Source organism: Leguminivora glycinivorella, chromosome 5 (assembly GCF_023078275.1).
Source record: "Leguminivora glycinivorella isolate SPB_JAAS2020 chromosome 5, LegGlyc_1.1, whole genome shotgun sequence".
NCBI lineage: Eukaryota > Metazoa > Arthropoda > Insecta > Lepidoptera > Tortricidae > Leguminivora > Leguminivora glycinivorella.
The window spans coordinates 24,951,964-24,970,096 of record NC_062975.1 but is presented as its reverse complement, the minus strand read 5'-3'; the positions used below and the strand labels follow the sequence as shown (position 1 = coordinate 24,970,096).

General features: G+C 42.4%; 2 protein-coding genes across 2 annotated transcripts; one reads left to right on the top strand and one right to left on the bottom strand.

Annotated features, from left to right (window-relative positions):
- The first annotated feature begins 252 nt into the window (after positions 1-252).
- Positions 253-7,353, top strand: LOC125226682 (elongation of very long chain fatty acids protein 7-like). Its single transcript, XM_048130743.1, has 5 exons — positions 253-393; positions 1,896-2,086; positions 4,738-4,812; positions 6,117-6,416; positions 7,039-7,353. Exons 1-5 carry the CDS (start codon positions 339-341, stop codon positions 7,198-7,200), a joined length of 783 nt encoding a protein of 260 aa, XP_047986700.1. The 5' UTR covers positions 253-338; the 3' UTR covers positions 7,201-7,353.
- Positions 7,354-8,536: 1,183 nt separating this feature from the next.
- On the bottom strand, positions 8,537-16,737 carry LOC125225984 (probable cytochrome P450 6a14). Its single transcript, XM_048129798.1, has 5 exons — positions 16,585-16,737; positions 15,218-15,416; positions 10,287-10,456; positions 9,032-10,130; positions 8,537-8,863 (listed from the first exon to the last, which is right to left on the bottom strand). The coding sequence occupies exons 1-5, from the start codon at positions 16,735-16,737 to the stop codon at positions 8,691-8,693; spliced, it is 1,794 nt and encodes a 597-aa protein (XP_047985755.1). The 3' UTR covers positions 8,537-8,690.
- Between the last annotated feature and the right edge of the window lie 1,396 nt (positions 16,738-18,133).

Genomic DNA, 18,133 nt, shown 5'->3' with positions numbered 1-18,133 from the left:
ACTTCTCGCACTAGTGCGTAAAAAAACACCATCTGTACTGAGTCTGTGTGGTGACGGGTTAAGAATTTCACCATCCCCTTTCTTCCCGTGGGTGTCTTAGAAGGCGACTATGGGATATGGGTTAAATTGTGGCATAGGCGAGAGGCTGGCAACCTGTCACTGCAATTTCACAGTTTCGTTTTCTTTCAACCACTTATTTGCCAAGAGTGGCACTGGAGCTTTAGTAGTTTCATGTGTTCTGCTTACCCCTTTATGGGATACAGGCGTGATTGTATGTATGTATGTACTGAAAAAAATGTTGCATTATTTTGTTACAGATCACAATATAATCAAACACAATGGAGAACATGACAACATATAGAAACTTATATTGGGATTTGAGAAAAAGTTCATGTAAGTATAGCCCGTAAAAAATATATAATCTACAAAATAAGAGCTAATATCATCATCCTCCTTGCGTTATCTTGACATTCGCCATGGCTCATGGGAGCCTGGGGTCCGCTGTGACAGCAAATCCCAAGATTTGGCGTAGGCACTAATTTTACAAAAGCGACTGCCATCTGACCTTGGTAATTAGGCCTTATTGAAATTAGTCCGGTTTCCTCATGATGTATTCCTTCACTTGCAAATATCATATCGTCACTACTTTAAAAAAAAACTTGTATCTTCGTCTGTCAATGAAAAGAAAATTGTAGTAAGTATGTATGGAAAACGTATAGACTTATTGCGTTTTAACTTTGAGGAGCAGCGTGAGATACGAGATTTTTTCAAAGTAGTGACGAAATAAGTTCCGGAAAAGTCATTGGTACGGGCCGGGGCTCGAACCCGCGACCTCCGGATTGAAAGTCGCACGCTCTTACTGCTAGGCCACCAACCCAACACTATACTATTACTTTCTATTAAGGTCAATACGGGGAAGTGTGTCTGGCCTTCACATTTTGCCTTTTTAACCCCCGACGCAAAAACGATGGGGTGTTATAAGTTTGACGTGTCTGTCTGTGTGTATGTCTGTCTGTCTGTGTGTATGTCTGTCTGTTTGTACACAGGCCAAATGTGTAAACAGGCCAAATGGAAAGGCCAGACACACTTACCCTTATATTGATTTAAACTAACACGATCTTAACTCATTTACTCATTTTTTTGTGAATGACATTATTTTCGCATTTTTAATTATTAGTCCATATATATTCTTTGTTTTGCTTTGTAATTCCTGTGACATGTTTATCCCTAATTTTTTAATAATTTTGATGTATAATTGTATAGCCTCATATTGTAACATTTTATATGTAAGTTTATCTCTTTATATGTAAGTTTTCTGGAATATGGTGAGACTCTATTACTATTAGTAGCGAGCCAAGCCAATATACAGTGCACCTGTATAAGTAGAATCTTGGAGATTTGAATATAAAATATTGTACCTGTAAATCCAATATTCACATGCAAATAAATAATTCATTCATTCATTCATATTATTAAATTAAAACGGGAATTAATCGCGTAAAACTTACGATATTTAACCCGACGTTTCGGACATGACATTACGTCCGTGGTCACGGGTAGACGGGTAGACGGGTCTACCCTTGACCATGGACGTAATGTCATGTCCGAAACGTGGGTTTAAATATAAACGTAAGTTTTACGCGATTAAGTCCCGTTTTTAACCCCCGATGCAAAAACGACGGGGTGTTATAAGTTTGACGTGTCTGTCTGTCTGTCTGTGTGTGTCTGTCTGTGGCATCGTCATCATCAAAATCGGCCTACTATGTCGAGGTCGGGGTTTTTTTCAAAATGTTAATTTTGTGGTTAGGTTATAATTTAATAATACACTTACCTTTATGACACTCTTACCCGTGACCTTGCTTATTGTATTTACTAAGTATTATATTTATTTTCAGACCCGGAAATCGACCAGCTACCCCTGATGGAAAGTCCAGGGACCATGCTGGTCATACTGACAGCTTACTTGGCCTTCGTCCTGCGAGTCGGGCCCACTTTTATGAGAAAGCGGCAACCTTACAAGCTGAAGACGACGTTATTGTTGTATAACGCTGTACAAGTAGCGATATCTGCGTATTTAGTGCTAATGGTACGAAATATTTAATTAAGTAACTAACTATTTTGGCTCAGTGATCCAAAGTGATTCTTGGCCTCCGAAACGAGAGATCGCCACCTGTCCCGATCCTGTGCTTACCAGTCACTAGCTTCAACCTGACAGATCCGCCACCACACTGTTCTCCCAGCGATACCTGGGACGACCCGCCGGATGGCCACCAACCGGTCGACTCAAGAACGCTCACTTGACAGCCCGATTGTTTCCCATTTTATGTAAGTGACCGAACCAGCGAAGTCTGTGGGTTTTCGTTTCGCCGATGATATTGGGTTCGGACACTAACTCCTCGATCTCGGCATTTTTCCGGATCCTCCAGGTGTCATCGTCTCTCTGACTAGGTCTCAGGATCTTGCGAAAAATCTTTCTCTCCGCTACCTGTAGCTGACTTTCTTCTTTCAGTGCTAGTGACCACGCCTCACAGCCATACATTAGGATAGGCCGTATGATGGTTTTATATATCCGTAGCTTAGTATGTTTGTTGAGAAGCCTGGACACTAAAACTTTATGAAGGGCTGCACTGCACCGCAAGGAGTTTTGGATGTGTATTTGGATTTCCTCCTCTCTGGTGTTAGTGCCGGTTACAGTGCATCCAATAAAGTACCGAAACTGGTCGACTCCACGATAGACGGTACCCCCTACATGAAGACTATCTCGCCGGATGCGTGTGTTCTTGTAGCGTTTCATGTGGAGGTATTCTGTCTTTTCCTGGTTGATCCTGAGACCTAAAATAACGAAATAATATACGCCTTTTTTTGATGACCGAAGGGGAAACCATTATGGATCTCACTGGCCCGGGAGTAGGCTGTGGGTATGTCTGACTCGTACGGACTAAACCCCCTGGGGCGTTCCGCCGCTCGCTGTTTGGACGGGGTTTCGGGCACTCGGTTGTAGGCCTCCGATACCCCGTCAGCGTTGCCCTTGCGGGCGCTTCTCCAAGGCTGCTTAGGCAGTTTACTCTGCTGAAGGCCCTCGGAACACTGGAGGGCCTTCCAGCTCGGAACCTGGTTCAGGCGAGTGATAGGACTCCCGACCAGTCACCCGCAGGTTCCATGGGCGCCGGAAGAGTTCCGGCGCTCAGCGGTAGAAAAGGTCTTTAGTTCCACCGCTAGCCACGTCGGCCGCAAAAGGATAGGGAGAACGGTGCACCGTAATACCGGCACTCGTCATCCCTTGCGGCCCCACCAAGGTCGCTGGGGGTTGGAAGGGTTGCGCACCGCTATACCATCACGCCTCTCCCCCTGCGATCCCACCTCGGCTACCGAGGGAATGCACAGAGCGGCAACCCATACTGCCGGATCTTCCCTCCCACCGCAGTCTTCCCAGACCCGAGGCCAGCCCTTGCTGCCAGCGCCCAAAACAGGCCGGCCCTGGGTACCTCTTAGCTTCACCGTGGGTGACCAGTCCACGGTTACACGGCAAGGTGGGCACCCTTGGGGGGAATATTATACGCCTACGTGGTGTAATGTAACATGTTACACAGCGAGAATTTGTGCAGTCAGTACGTCGTGTTACGGGCACAGACCAATACAAGTGGGGTGTTCTGTGGTTACGGGGAAACCAGCGACCAACGAGCCGCTAGTTGCTCGCTTTGAGTGCTCCACCTGGCTGTCCTTTGGCGAATCCTTTCACTGTTACGCGGTTCAGTCAGTACAGGTGGGTGCTTCAGATTCAGATTCAGATTGTTTATTTGCATAAAGTACATGTACATGCAAATACAGGTATAGGGTATTTGCTGATCAACGTTAAGGTGTAATTCGTATACAAGGTGCTCGCGAGGAACCCATATAACTTTAACGGCATATTCTTGGTCACATTTTAAGACTAAAATGTCATATAAACTTTTCTAGATTTCGTCTAGTTTCAGAGTTATTGCCAATTTAAAAAAAAAACATTTCCGTATTGTTACTCAGTAGAAAAGGTTTCTTAACGGCGCTGATGCGCAATTGTGGAGCATAGTCTCACAGTAGTCATTGATAGATGTCAAAATGTGACAAGAAAAACTTCCAAATAGTTTGGTTTTTAGAAAAATAAATGAAGGAACTCATTTTAATTGCCAACTTTATGGATAAAAAAAAATTATGTGAAAATACGTCCAAAAAAGTAAAAAAAAAAACAAAAAAATAATTTTTTTTTTGCGAAAAATTTTAAAATTCATATAACATTTTTTCTTTCTTTTTGCCTCAGAAACGCGTGGTTCAAGTTATGCGGGTTCCTCGCGAGCACCTTGTATAAAAAACTGGATCCGCCCTTGATTATTTATTTCGTGAGTAATTCCCGAAAAGTTTGTACATTTGGATCACGTCTCCGATTTTGATAAAAATTGGTAGGCTGATAGAGTCCATGATTCTGAGCAAGATCCACTAGGTTTCCCAAAATGTCCCAGGTAGTTTGTATGAAACCTTCCTTTTTTGTTACCAGATTTCTATACATTTTCGGTAACAAAAAAGGAAAGTTTCATACAAACTGCTTGGGACATTTTGGGAAACCTAGTGGATCATGTTCAGCATCATGGACTCTATCATCCTACCAATTTTTATCAAAATCAGAGACGTGATCCAAATGTACAAACTTTTCGGGAATTGCTGTCGTATTACATATTTTAATTTTTAATTCTAATTTTGTTTCAGTTTGTCAGAAATATCCTTGAGTTTGGTCTTATTCCGAAGACATGCCACATGACACACGACTATTCTCGTAAACAGGTAAGTTATCTACAGTTTACTTTTTAGGATTCCGTACCAAAAAGGTACAATGGAACCCTTATGGTGCTTTATCAGTCTGTCTGTCAGTCTGTCACATTGCTAAATATATCGAGAACTACGTGAGCTATCGATAATTTTGAACAGTTTTGAAAATTGTTAACCTCTACCACAAATATATTATCTGCACCAACAACTACAATCATAAAATTCATAAGCCATTGCAAAAAACGAAGATCAAACGGTTGACAATCTTCCTTAGAAAATTTAAATTTTAAACAGTATTTATCATTAAGTTCCAATGACTACTTGTGGCCATTCATCAGATAACTTTTGTGTCCTCATAATTTTAAACTTCAAAGTCGCATAAAAGTGCGAAGAGGAAAGTAACTCACCAATTAAACGCTAATTATAAGATGTAATGTTTTGAAAAGAAGTGGCCCGCCGAGTTTCTCGCCGGTCCCATAGTGGATACCCGTCTCCAACTGAGGGGGGACTGAAATCTTCTCGAGGCTGAGGCGTAGGGTTAGAGCCGGCGTAGCTTTATTTGACGTTCATAATTGTAATAAGCGCTGGTAGCCTAGCGGTAAGTACGTGCGACTTTCGTTCCGGAGGTCGCGGGTTCGAACCCCGGCTCGCACCAATGAGTATTTCGGAATTTATGTGCGAAATGTTATTTCATATTTGCCAGTCGCTTTTTGGTGAAGGAAAACATCATGAAGAAACCGGACTAATTCCAATAAGGTCTAGTTCACCCTTCGGGTTGGAAGGTCAGATGACAGTCGCTTTCGTAAAAACTAGTGCCTACGAATCTTGGGATTAGTTGTCAAAGCGGACCGCAGGCTCCCGTAAGCCGTGGCAAAAACGTATACCGGGATCAAGGAGGATGATGAATTATGCGCATTGTAATGTGCCTACTTGAAAAATAAATATTTCATTTTCATTTGACGACCGGTCTGGCTCAGTCGGTAATGACCCTGCCTGCTAAGCCGCGGTCCTGGGTTCGAATCCCGGTAAGGGCATTTATTTGTGTTATGAGCACAGGTATTTGTTCCTGAGTCATGGATGTTTTCTATGTATATAAGTATGTAGAGGTATTTATCTATTGAAGTTAGTATGTATATCGTTGCTTAGCACCTATAGTACAAACTCTGCTTAGTTTGGGGCTAAGTTGATCTGTGTAAGATGTCCCCAATATATTTTTTTTTTTCACTCCTTTCGGTCGTATTTTAATTCACCGCCAATTCGCCACACGTTTCGAATTTCCCCTTTTCAGCACCTGTATCGTAATGTCTACTTGCTTCCAGATAATAACCAGCACATGGGTATACCTCATCGCCAAAACCACGGAGTTAGCCGATACAATATTCTTCGTTCTCCGCAAAAAGGACCGGCAAGTCACATTCCTCCACATATACCACCATACAATCATGGTGTTAGCCACGTGGGGGATAGTGAAGTACTGGCCGACAAACGCTCTGATGTTCGCAGGTTGTGTGAACTCGCTGGTGCATGTGGTTATGTACACTTATTACGGATTGGCGGGCCTTGGGCCGAGTGCGACCAAGTATTTGACGTGGAAGAAGTATTTGACTACGTTTCAGTTGGTATGTATACGGTTTTGATCTGTTTGGTTTTTTTATGTTCTGTTTTCATAGTTTTATTTCAAGAGTCGGTAACTATCGCGCTAACTGGAAACAATATTTATGATCCTTTTTTTGTTAATAATTTTTTGAGATTTTACTTTATTAGCCATCCTCTACGGGTTTTCAGGCTTGAAATTTAGTTTTTATTTATTTATTACTAGTCAATAAAATAGTGGGAAAAATCACACTAGTTTGTAGCCTCCAACACTGACATAACTTGCTTTGACAATATGAACGATACACTGGGTGTATTTTTATAACCGGCAATATTTAAGGAGGTGATCATATACCTGACACAGAAATCAAAATACTAAAAAATGTGCACTAGTTTTATTAGTGATTTCCTATATTTCCATAATAAATCGAAGGGTTTTAAAAATTGAAGAAAGGCATGGAAAATTCGCACACATCCAGCAGGCCTCTGTAGCTCAGTTAGTGAGAGTGGCCAGCCGGAAACTCAGTTGGTCGCAGGTTCAAGTTCTGCCGGAGGTGTATTCCATTTTTCCTTTAATTTAAGAATATGTAGCGGCCATAATTTGTTAGTTAAAATAAGGTTCCTAAAAGCTTATTTGTTTTATTACAGGTACAGTTCGTTTCGGTAATAATGCAGTACAGTACAGCAGTAGTCGTCTCGGACTGTCCTCCACAGAAGTCCTTCAATATCTTCGTAGTCTGCAATACAGCGTTCTTCTTACTGCTCTTCAGCCAGTTTTACATGAAATCATATTTGAAGAAGAAGGAATAACATAATAAATATATGTGTAGTTTATTTAGATAAAACAAAGACATAGATATTGTCCAAGGATTATTTATATAAGTTTTACAATTTTAATACTAAGAATCGTACCTTCATTTTTTTAGCGCCATCTATTGAATACTATCATAACTACACTACTGATGATGCATACAATTTTTTTTTTCTTCAAAATGTGTATTGACGTGATATCCTGATATTAAAATAAAGATTTAAAGAAGCATGTCATTTGTTCTTATAAACAATAAAAACACGCAAAAATATTTGGTTTTGGCCACTTATATATGATTTTGGCCACTTCCAAGCTGCGAAACAGCGCCATCTAGTTTTAGGCCTAAAAGTCATACATTTCAGGGGTACGCTTTTTTGTATGGGATTTGTCTGTCCCGGTATTATATGGTCCTTGCCTTGATAATGTCTAATAAAAAATGCACCTGGGAACCATCAAGAAAAATGTACGGTCGACTAGATAGCGCTTACAGACCTTTTGTTGATTCTCGGCTAGATGGCGCTAATATTAATAATTATCAATTTAAAGGCTAATTCAAAGGTACACGGTGTCAGAGAGATCCTTATCTCAATACATAAGGACCTTGTAGGAACGCCACATTACACCGAGTGTAAATTTTGTAACAACACGCAATATGGAATGTGATATGATGGTCTGGCTAACGTAGGAAAATTTTGGCTATTTTTTTGCCAGTTCAGCATTGGCCTAGCTCATAATAAAAGTTTTTCCTTATGACCTCAGGAGTCACTATGCAAAGATTGAACTATCCTGTTTATTTTACCTTGTATAACCAACTCCTTAAATATTGTCTGTTATAAAAATTACACCCCGTAATTATGCGAGAAGTACCTAAGATTTCAGGGTTATATGAGCTCGGAAATATAGCCGCCGGCAAGGAATTCCATTCCTTGGCAGTGCGCATAAGGAAAGGCGATTAGTCGGCGACTAGTCGGCAAAAAAGGCCGATTAGTCGGCACATTATAAGTGATGGATAAACAGTACAAACATAAATTAACAGCTGATATTGTTGTATTATGAACCTATTTGTTATGTTGTTAGTCAAAAGAAGAACTGCGGTAATCACAGAAAGAAATGTCCTACCAAGGACTATCGGTTTCATAGGCAGGATTCCTACCCACTTAAGCCATACCGTTTGTTAAAAATGGAAATTGTATATCAATATTCTCATTAACCTTTGAACCTTTAAAAAATAATGAAAAGCGCCAACAAACGACCAATGTAATTCAAAAATTTTGATAAATTACTCGAAAATTATGTTCTGGCCGACTAGCCGACTAGTCGGCCGACTAATCGGCCACCCAAGCGCCGACTAGTCGGTAGTCGGCCTAGTCGGCCAAATCAATAGTCGGTACATCCCTAGAAATCAACCAAGTAAAGATGGAAACCGGCCGTGCGTCTAAGAGTCCGATGGTAGAACGCCCCATTTGCGGTGGTCCCCATTCTCTCGTCCTCATTGGTCCCTAACAGTAAACTGGAGCGGTAGACCTCCCCTCACACACTGCACGGTGTTCACTCGTGAATCCACCCTCGGCACTCGTCGCGTGGTCGACGCCGGTGAGACGCTGCAGGCCCGCAACACCGCCGCCAGACCGGCCAGCGACTGCATCTCGCCCAGCCGTGAGGCTGCACACAGAACATTCATCATTTTAACACGAGAACGCAAGACCTCAATCTGAGTTATAGGATGAAATAGAAATAAGACAACAACTATTAAAATCTAACTAGGCGGACCCAGTTCAAGATGTACACGTTTGTCAAAGAATATATTCCTTACACTTTCCAGTGACTTACCTACGCATGATCGGGGTCCATCTCCGAAGGGCAAATACACGTATTTATGTCGCTGTTTTACTTTCTCGGGATCAAATCGATCTGGCTGAAAGTTTTGCGGGCTGTCGAAGTATTTCTCATCGTTCTGCAGCGCTTGCATCGGGATCACTATCCTCACGCCGGGGTCCACGGTCATCCCCAGCTCAGGAAATGTGTAGGGCCGAGCGCACACTCGAAGCAGCACGCCCCCCGGTGGAAATATCCTCATCGCCTCCTTAAAAGCCATACTTAGCAGTTTCATCTCCGCCACGGCGTCGTAACACAACTTATTATCATATTTCCGAAGCACTTCATCTATCTCCAATTGTATTTTTAATTGTAATTCAGGATTAAATGCAAGTTCATGCAAAGTATAACTTGTTGCCGACGAGGACGTCTCGAAACCCGCTATAAAGAATAGGAACGCCTGTGCCACCATCATTTTCAAATCCATTTCCATCTCCACCGTCACAGGCGTACCATCTGGGCTGTGGTGTTCGATCGATTCTCCTACGATCTTTCCCTTACGTTCTAATTCCAGGAGTAGGTCGATGAAATCATTGCGGCCGCAGGGCTTGCATTGTCTATCTTTTCTGACTTTCTTAACGAAACTGCAAAAAGCTTCAGAGATATTTTCCGGAACAACACGTATGTAACGTCTTAACGGAGGGAACAGTTCCCACATAGTGAACCTTATTACGACTGAGAGCCGTTTTGTAAAAAAGAGCCGGCCTAGTTTTCTGAAATGGGAGTGTTCGTCGTCTAGAGAGTTGGTGTCGACGCCGAAGCCGCAGGCGGCGATGAAGTCGGTGGTGAAGCGAGCCATGAGGTCGCGCGCGTCGACGACGCCGGAGCCGGGGCGGGCCGCGGCCGCGCGCGCCGCGCCCTGCAGCCGCTCCGCGCACCGCGCCACCAGCGGGAACATCGCCTTCAGCCGCGCCGAGGTGAACGCTGGCGCCACCAGCTGCCGCGTCAGCTTCCAACGGTCGCCATCTATGTGGAAAAGACTGGCGTGCAACGGCTCAAGCTCCGGGTTTCTGCCCACGCCGCGTCGGTAAAAATATGTACGAAGTTGGTCTAGCTACTGGAGATAAATGAGCGGACTGTATAACTTTTATAAAAATATATTAATAACAATAAATTGACCGTTACAATCAAATCAGAGCGCGGCGCGTACAGTCTATATCGCGAGCGGGACGGACGCGGGCCGTCGTGTTTCGTGTAGCGCGGTCGGTGCGAGAATGTTCTGCCCGGGGGCGCGGGGCGCGGGGTCCGGGCGCACGGCGCGCGGCGCGGGCGCGGCCATGGATGGACGACCGGTTTTAGTCCGAGCGTCCAGGGTTTGAAGATGCACTGGTGCTATCAGCACCATATACTCCCGGCGTTGAAGACCCATTGTCTTCAAGACTGTGGATTGGAAGAGGGCATATCGTATTAAAGGCACGACGTATGATTCCCTTCTTTGTTTTGATGTCTGCTACTCTGGCGACTCCATCTTTCCCAGGTAGCACATTGACGATACGGCCCATTAGCCACATAAGAGGCGGCTGGTTGTTCTCTTTCACTACCACCATGGTTCCTACTTCAAGTCTTCCTCTGGAACTACGCCACTTGGTCCTCTGTTGAAGGTTGACGATATACTCGGTTGAGAAACGATTCCAAAAATGCTGTCTGAGAATCTCGATCCGTTGGAACCTTTGGAGACTTGAGATATTCTGGCTGGAGACTTGTCGATGTGGCACGGACGTGAGAGATCTCCCAATAAGGAAATGTGATGGAGTGAGGGGTGTAAGGTCAGATGGATCGTCGGAAAGAGGTGTAAGCGGCCGTGAATTTAAAATTGCTTCGACCTGGCTAAGGCATGTGGTCATTTCTTCGAAGGTAAGATGCGTAAGGCCTAACACTCGACGTAAATGATGCTTTACGGATTTGACGGCAGACTCCCATAAGCCGCCAAAATGGGGGGTATACGCGGGAATAAATGAAAAGTTAATACCCTCAGCAGCCCTATCCTTGGCTAAATCTTGGTTTAGCACATGAGTGAGCTCGTTGGCGGCGCCAACAAAGGTAGTGCCATTATCCGAAAATATGGTTCTTGGCTTCCCTCGACGAGCTATAAACCGATCGAGTGCTGCAATAAAAGCTTCCTTAGTAAGGTCAGAGACAAGCTCCAAATGAAGTGCCCGTGTTGCTAAGCAAACGAAAATGCAGATGTATGCCTTTATAAGTCTGCAGCCTCTACCCTTGCGATCGGCTATCAAAATAGGTCCTGCGTAGTCAGTACCTGTTTCTATGAATGGAAATTCTAGATGTAACCGCTCCTTTGGTAAGTTTCCCATTACAGGTTGAATGGTTTCTGCCTTGAGTCGAATGCAGCGGATACATTTTCGCACTGTATGCTTTACTAAGTTGCGACCCCCAAGTGTCCAGTAATTTTGACGTAATATGGACATAAGTAATTGAGGACCTGCATGGAGGGCGCGAAGATGCAACATTCTAACAAGAATCTTAATTATAGGTTGTTTACAACAAACAATTATTGGGTGCTTAACACCGTAATCGTAAAAGGAATTAAGAAGTCGACCACCGACCCTGATAAGGCCAGCGTCGTAAAATGGAGACAATGATTTGAGTCTGCTTTGCTTAGGTAACTCCTTCCCCAATTTTAGCAGGTCATAGTCTTCAGGAAATGCTGTTTGCTGAGACACTCGAAGGATTAAAGTTGACGCAGCAGATAATTCAGAGGTGGTAAGGTAACCTTGTCTTTTATTACTAGTATTACGACAATTGTAAGTGAATCGTTGTATGTAGGCAATTACCCGCTGTATTTTTGCATAATCTGAGCGATTATTGATCAATGTCTGAATGACATTGGCGTCATCTGAATTGTGTGAAGTGATGACGAATGATTTATTTTGTGTTATAGTCTCTGGTAATTGGATTTCACTTTCATAACCAGGTGCGGTCGGCCACTGTGAAGAATCAGAGGATAGAAATGATGGCCCTGACCACCACAAAGAAGAAGTTTGTATAAGTTCTGCATCAAGACCCCGAGACACGAGATCAGCAGAATTATCCTTAGAAGGCACGTAACGCCAACATTCTGCTTGAAAGCTGTCTTGTATTTCGGAGATCCGGTTTTTTACGAACGGTCGTAGAAGAGCCGGAGAAGATTTTAACCATCCAAGAACAATCATGGAGTCGCACCAAAATGTGCAACGTTCTGGTTTCAAGGTCAGCGACTCCAGGACCTTTGCACACAGTCTTACCCCTAACAATGCTGCACAAAGTTCGAGTCGAGGAATAGTCGTGGCCTTGATAGGTGCAATTTTGCTCTTGGAGGCCAGAAGACGCACACACACAGAGCCATCCCCAGCCACGGAGCGGACGTAAAGGCAAGCTCCATATGCCTTTTCTGAAGCGTCCGTAAACACGTGAAATTCAATCAAAGTAGCTGAATCACCTAATATCCATCTTGGTATATTTACACCATTTAGGCTAGGTAGTGTTTTAGCAAAATTATTCCATGCTGTAAGTAGTCTACCCGAAAGAGGCTGATCCCAATTAATTTTGTCTACCCATAATTTTTGCATCAAAATTTTAGCTTCTACAATGCAAGGTGTAACTAAACCAAGAGGGTCAAACACCTGCGCTATGGCTGACAATATAGTGCGTTTGGTAACTACTGACGGAACTGTAATGTTTATTTTAAAGGTCAACGTATCCAGGGCACTATGCCAGTTAATGCCAAGTGTTTTTGACAATTCTTTTTCACTTAAGTTAACGGTATGATTGAGAGAAGTCTCATTATTATTGATTTGCTTCAAAATATTTTCGTTATTTGATTGCCACTTACGAAGATTGAATTTCGCTGAGCGAAGAGTGTCTATGACCTTTTGACATAAAGACACGGTATCAGCAATTGACTGTGACCCTGACAAGAAGTCATCTACGTAAAAGTCCTTTGATATTGCATCCTGCGTTTGCTTATCTAAAGAGTCCTGTGCCAATTGGAGAAGACAGCGTGTGCTCAGATAAGGCGCTGACGCTGTACCATAGGTCACTGTATTAAGCGTGTAAATTTTTATAGGTTGCGAGGGGCTAGACCGCCAAAGAATTTTTGAAGAGACCGTTGATCTTCGTCGACCAGAATTTGTCGGTACATCTTTTCTATGTCCGCAGACACTACAAACTTATGTTGACGGAATCTAAGTAGGATAGCGAATAAATCATCTTGGATCCTAGGTCCAACCAGCTGGATGTCGTTCAAGGACTTTCCAGACGTGGTGGCAGCAGACGCGTCAAAAACCGCCCTTAGCTTGGTAGTGGTGCTATCTCTCAATATGCCATGATGTGGCAAGAAGTATGATTGTCGCGAAGTGTCATGAAAGCTTTCACTCATGTGACCTAAGGTTTCATATTCAGTCATAAAGTCAATGTATCGGTCTCTGAATAAGGGATCCCGATCAAACTTTCGCTCTAAGGAAAGGAACCTGCGTCTAGCCAGTTCAAATGAGCTCCCCAATACGTCTGGAGACTCCTTCAACGGCAACGTGACTACAAAGCGTCCCTCTTCATCGCGTTTTGTTGTAGTAGTGAAGATTTGCTCACATGTATTTTCGTCTACGGTGAGATTATGTTTCGAAGGTATTGTGTCAAGCTCCCAAAATGGAGATAGATCTATGCCTGTTTGTTGGTCATTAAGAAAGAAACAAACAGGATTATGAGGTTTGTTACGGGTTGGCTGATGCAAAGAGCCCACGACGAGCCAGCCGAGTTTGGTTTCAGCAAGAAGTGGATTTTGTTTACCAAGATCTATACGCCCTGAACCAATAACAGCCCAAAAGACTGGGGCACCTACCAGAAGGTTAATTGAAGACGGTTCATAATAAGAGGGGTCAGCTAAACAAAGTCCTGAAGGTATAGGTACTTCCTGAACGTTCAAAAATTGATCAGGTATGGGTCGTGTGACCTTAGATAATATGTAACAATCAATGTCTGTCTTAAAAGTTCCATCGCGAGACTCCATATGAAGAGAGCAAGCTTGGACACTTTTTGTCTCTTGGTCTTCTAAGCCAGAAGTATTAGAAATTACAGGGCGTGTTGTCAATGACAGTTCACTAGCCAAACTCTGCGAAATGTAATTTGCAGTGCTGCAATTATCAAGCATGATCCTAACTGTGTGGAATTGACCCTTGCTATCACTGACCTTCACCAGAGCTGTGGAAAGGAAAACATGTGGTGTTACGTTGCCCATGTCATGATTGTTCGCAGACAAGGATACGTGTTCCGAGGGTGTATTTGTGTCATTATGTGTGTGCAACAACGTATTGTGCCTGACTTTGCAATATTTGCAATGACTAAGACTGCATTTTGACTCATGATGGCCAGGGCGCAGGCAGTTAAGGCATACCTTACACTCCTTGGCCTTAGTCCAACGTTGGTCAACCGGCAACGCTCTGAAGGTGTCGCAATTGAAGATATAATGGGTCTTGTTACATAAGGGACAAGGTTTAATATGATTTTTTATACTGTCATGTTGACTTGAATTGGCTAGGAAACTTTTCGGCTTACTGGCCGATGATGATGATGAGTCTGCCTTAGACTTGCTATTTTTCGATTCCTCTAATGTTTCAAGAAGATTACACCTGTTGCTCAAAAATGTAAGGAAATTGTCAAGTGATGGAGGCTCCGACAATGAGTTTCTATGCTCCTCCCATTTCCTACTCGTAATGTTGTCTAACTTTGACGACATTATATGAATCACTAAAGTATCCCAATGATTAACTGGCTGATCAAGGGTAGCCAGTGCTCGAAGATTTTTATTTGCAGTATCAACTATTGTTCGGAGACCATGGCAAGATTCTCGATGAAGAGGGTCTATGTTAAAAAGAGCTTGAACATGGTTATTTACCAATAATTGTTTGTTGTCATACCTATCGCAAAGCAATTTCCATGCTGCGTTATAATTTTCTGCTCTAAAATCTAAGCTACGGATTACTATGGCTGCACTTCCATGAAGAGAAGCACGTAGGTAGTGGAATTTATTGATATCATCTATGGATTTCTCTGTATGTATTAATGAGACGTAAATATCTTTAAATTCCAACCAATTTTGACAGCCGCCGCTAAAATGTGGCAGATTTATTTTTGGCAAGCGTACGTTACCTGGCTTGCAAGTTATGACAGTAGGGCACTCATCGGAACCTACCTCTGACCTGGCGCTGGCGTTATCCTTAGCGCGCTGACTACGATGACGCTCCAAAAGTTCGCGCGCGGTGGCGAGCTCGTGGTAGTAAGTCCCTTCAAACTGCTCTCGATCGGTATACAGCTCGCTCGGGTCCTCCACTAGCTGCTCCAACTCGCTCTGAAACGTGTCATATGGCTCATATAAAGCATCTATTTTATTTATGCGTAGGTCTAATTCGACCAATTGTGGCTCACTTAATTGATTACAAGATTTTGCCGTAGCCAAATATGCAGAAAATTGCGTAAGCTTAGCTTTAAGCGTTCCACGTTTTTTAATTAATTCTTTGATGCGCGCTTCTGTAGCCATTTTGCTATTAATGTTTGAAAAAAAAAATTAAAAAAGAAAAAAAACGCAATTCAAGACTAAAATTTTACTAAGTATGAATGTACTAAGCATTAATTATGTTGCCAAAGAATTTTAAATAGCAACGCTAAACTCAACTTTGTTATTAACTTTTTGCAGGCGCTAAAATTTATACTACGTTTAGGAAATTGTGATATTGCTATGAAAAAATTCGTGGCACTAAAACGCTTATCTCGACCAACCCACTTTTTGCTATGAAATTTATTTATGATTTAATTTTACTCTTTAATGAAATTGACTTTTATTAAATGAAGATAATTAAGATGTAAACACGAAATAAAGCTTTGTAAGATTGAAAATGATAACTTTAGATATGCAAATATGATAGAAGCAATTTTAAATAGACTATTTTGATAGTAACTTTACTGGAATGATTTTAAATGTTAATTTAATTACTATGGGAATGCAAACCAAAGTAAGGGGAATAATGGAATGATCTCACAGTTATGCTATCCGTAAATGTAGGCCGGTAGGTAGTGAGCTCCAATCCCGACGATTTCTCTCGATGATTGATGTATGTATATTTGCATTCGATGTACACCCGGTGTTGTTGTTTTTATTGCACGTAGTTCGTAGATAATGCTGCGCTGCAGGGGCCGTGCACTTCGAAGTTATGATGAACACGGCGAAGACCTCAGTTTTGTGTAGCAATCACGAAGACAACTTAAGACGGGCGGTTGTAGATGACGAATTGAAGATGTACTTTTCACGATGAGCTGCGACCTTCACTCGTAGATCCGTCGTTATAAGTTGCAGTACGACGGGCGCGATATAACGGTGGTATTTTAAATCGCGCTTGTAACGGTCCACTGTCAATTTCAACGGCGTTTAAGGACCATATGTTGGTCTAGCTACTGGAGATAAATGAGCGGACTGTATAACTTTTATAAAAATATATTAATAACAATAAATTGACCGTTACAATCAAATCAGAGCGCGGCGCGTACAGTCTATATCGCGAGCGGGACGGACGCGGCCGTCGTGTTTCGTGTAGCGCGGTCGGTGCGAGAATGTTCTGCCCGGGGGCGCGGGGCGCGGGGTCCGGGCGCACGGCGCGCGGCGCGGGCGCGGCCATGGATGGACGACCGGTTTTAGTCCGAGCGTCCAGGGTTTGAAGATGCACTGGTGCTATCAGCACCAAATACTAATAATATTATCAGTATAAAAAACATGTTTACTGCTTGCAATACAAATGATAATTGAAAAGAATCGTCGGACTCGGCTCGATCGGTGAGATATTTCGTCAACGTATCAATATTATCACGATTTTCTTACGTCAAACTAAACAATATCTATTCGAACGTAATGTGTTTAAATAGTATCATAAAATAGGAAATATTACTTACTCACGATGGCTCATAAACTGACTTCAAACTACATGGGGTAGGTACCTCTGATTCTAATAACGAAAGTAACGTATCCCGATATCGGTATATGCTACGTAGCATTTTATTGGAATTTGATGCAACTTGTGAGGTTTACAACGTCTCTTTACGTGCGCTATTATTATTATTATTAGGAGCCTGCTGTGTCCCACTGCTGGGCAAAGGCCTCCCCCCTCTTTTTCCATGCTTTTTTTTACGTGCGCTACCGTAGATAAAATAATTACGTGAATTTTGACAACCCTAAATAGCCGAAAGGGATAGTGCCATGCATAAGAAAGGGACAACCTAATTCGGCCCTGAACTGCTGTTAAAGTTTTTCTAGAAAGTATTCTTTCTATATTATGATTACTTAGCAGTTTGAGTTTATTCAATGATTACGATTTACGAGTTAATAGGTGCGTGGTCTACCAAAACATCTTGATTGTTGAATCTAATGAAACACATGATTTTTTAATCTAACGCGCGCGCTTGGTGTTCATTATTTACGGGAATTAAAGTCAGTCGATCAACTCGCTTCGCGTGTGACGTCACCGATTTTAAGACAGAATGAAAAGGGCTAAATATCCAAGATATTAAGACGTTTGATCTTTTGTTATTTATTTACATAGCCAGTCCATAAAACATTGCCTGTTATAAAAATTACACCCCGTATTTATGTGTATTTTTTTGTAATTATTTTATTTTTTATTAGGGTTACAATGAAGATATTGGACGGTATCATCTTGAAGGCGCCTTCTTCTTCAGTGGGTTCCTCAATGCTGTCAATTGCGTATCCTTCCACTGAAGAGTGAATAGGCTATTACTGAACCAGTGAGCGACAACCTCGGCCTTGTCGTCACTTTCCATCAGGTGCGACTAAGGTTTTATAAAAAACCAGTTTATATAAAAAAAAGAAGACCAGAATAAGGTGTTCCCTGAAAAATACGACCTCGGTCTCTTCCAAACAAGAGCAAATAGGTTATTATTAAATCGGTGAGCTCCTTAGGCCGATAGTCCACTATCATATGTTTATCATAGAAATGTGATCATAGGCAACATGCCGTCATTTTTCTTTACGGAGAAAAATGGACGCATACCGACCTATGA

Coding starts and splice junctions, on each gene's coding strand:
- LOC125226682 (XM_048130743.1), top strand. CDS start 339: ATGGAGAACATGACAACATATAGAAACTTATATTGGGATTTGAGAAAA. Junction 394..1,895: donor GGATTTGAGAAAAAGTTCAT/GTAAGTATAGCC, acceptor ATTTATTTTCAG/ACCCGGAAATCGACCAGCTA. Junction 6,417..7,038: donor ATTTGACTACGTTTCAGTTG/GTATGTATACGG, acceptor GTTTTATTACAG/GTACAGTTCGTTTCGGTAAT.
- LOC125225984 (XM_048129798.1), bottom strand. CDS start 16,737: ATGGCCGCGCCCGCGCCGCGCGCCGTGCGCCCGGACCCCGCGCCCCGC. Junction 15,417..16,584: donor CGCCGCGCTCTGATTTGATT/GTAACGGTCAAT, acceptor GACACGTTTCAG/AGCGAGTTGGAGCAGCTAGT. Junction 10,457..15,217: donor TGTCATAACTTGCAAGCCAG/GTAACGTACGCT, acceptor TCCAATCCACAG/TCTTGAAGACAATGGGTCTT.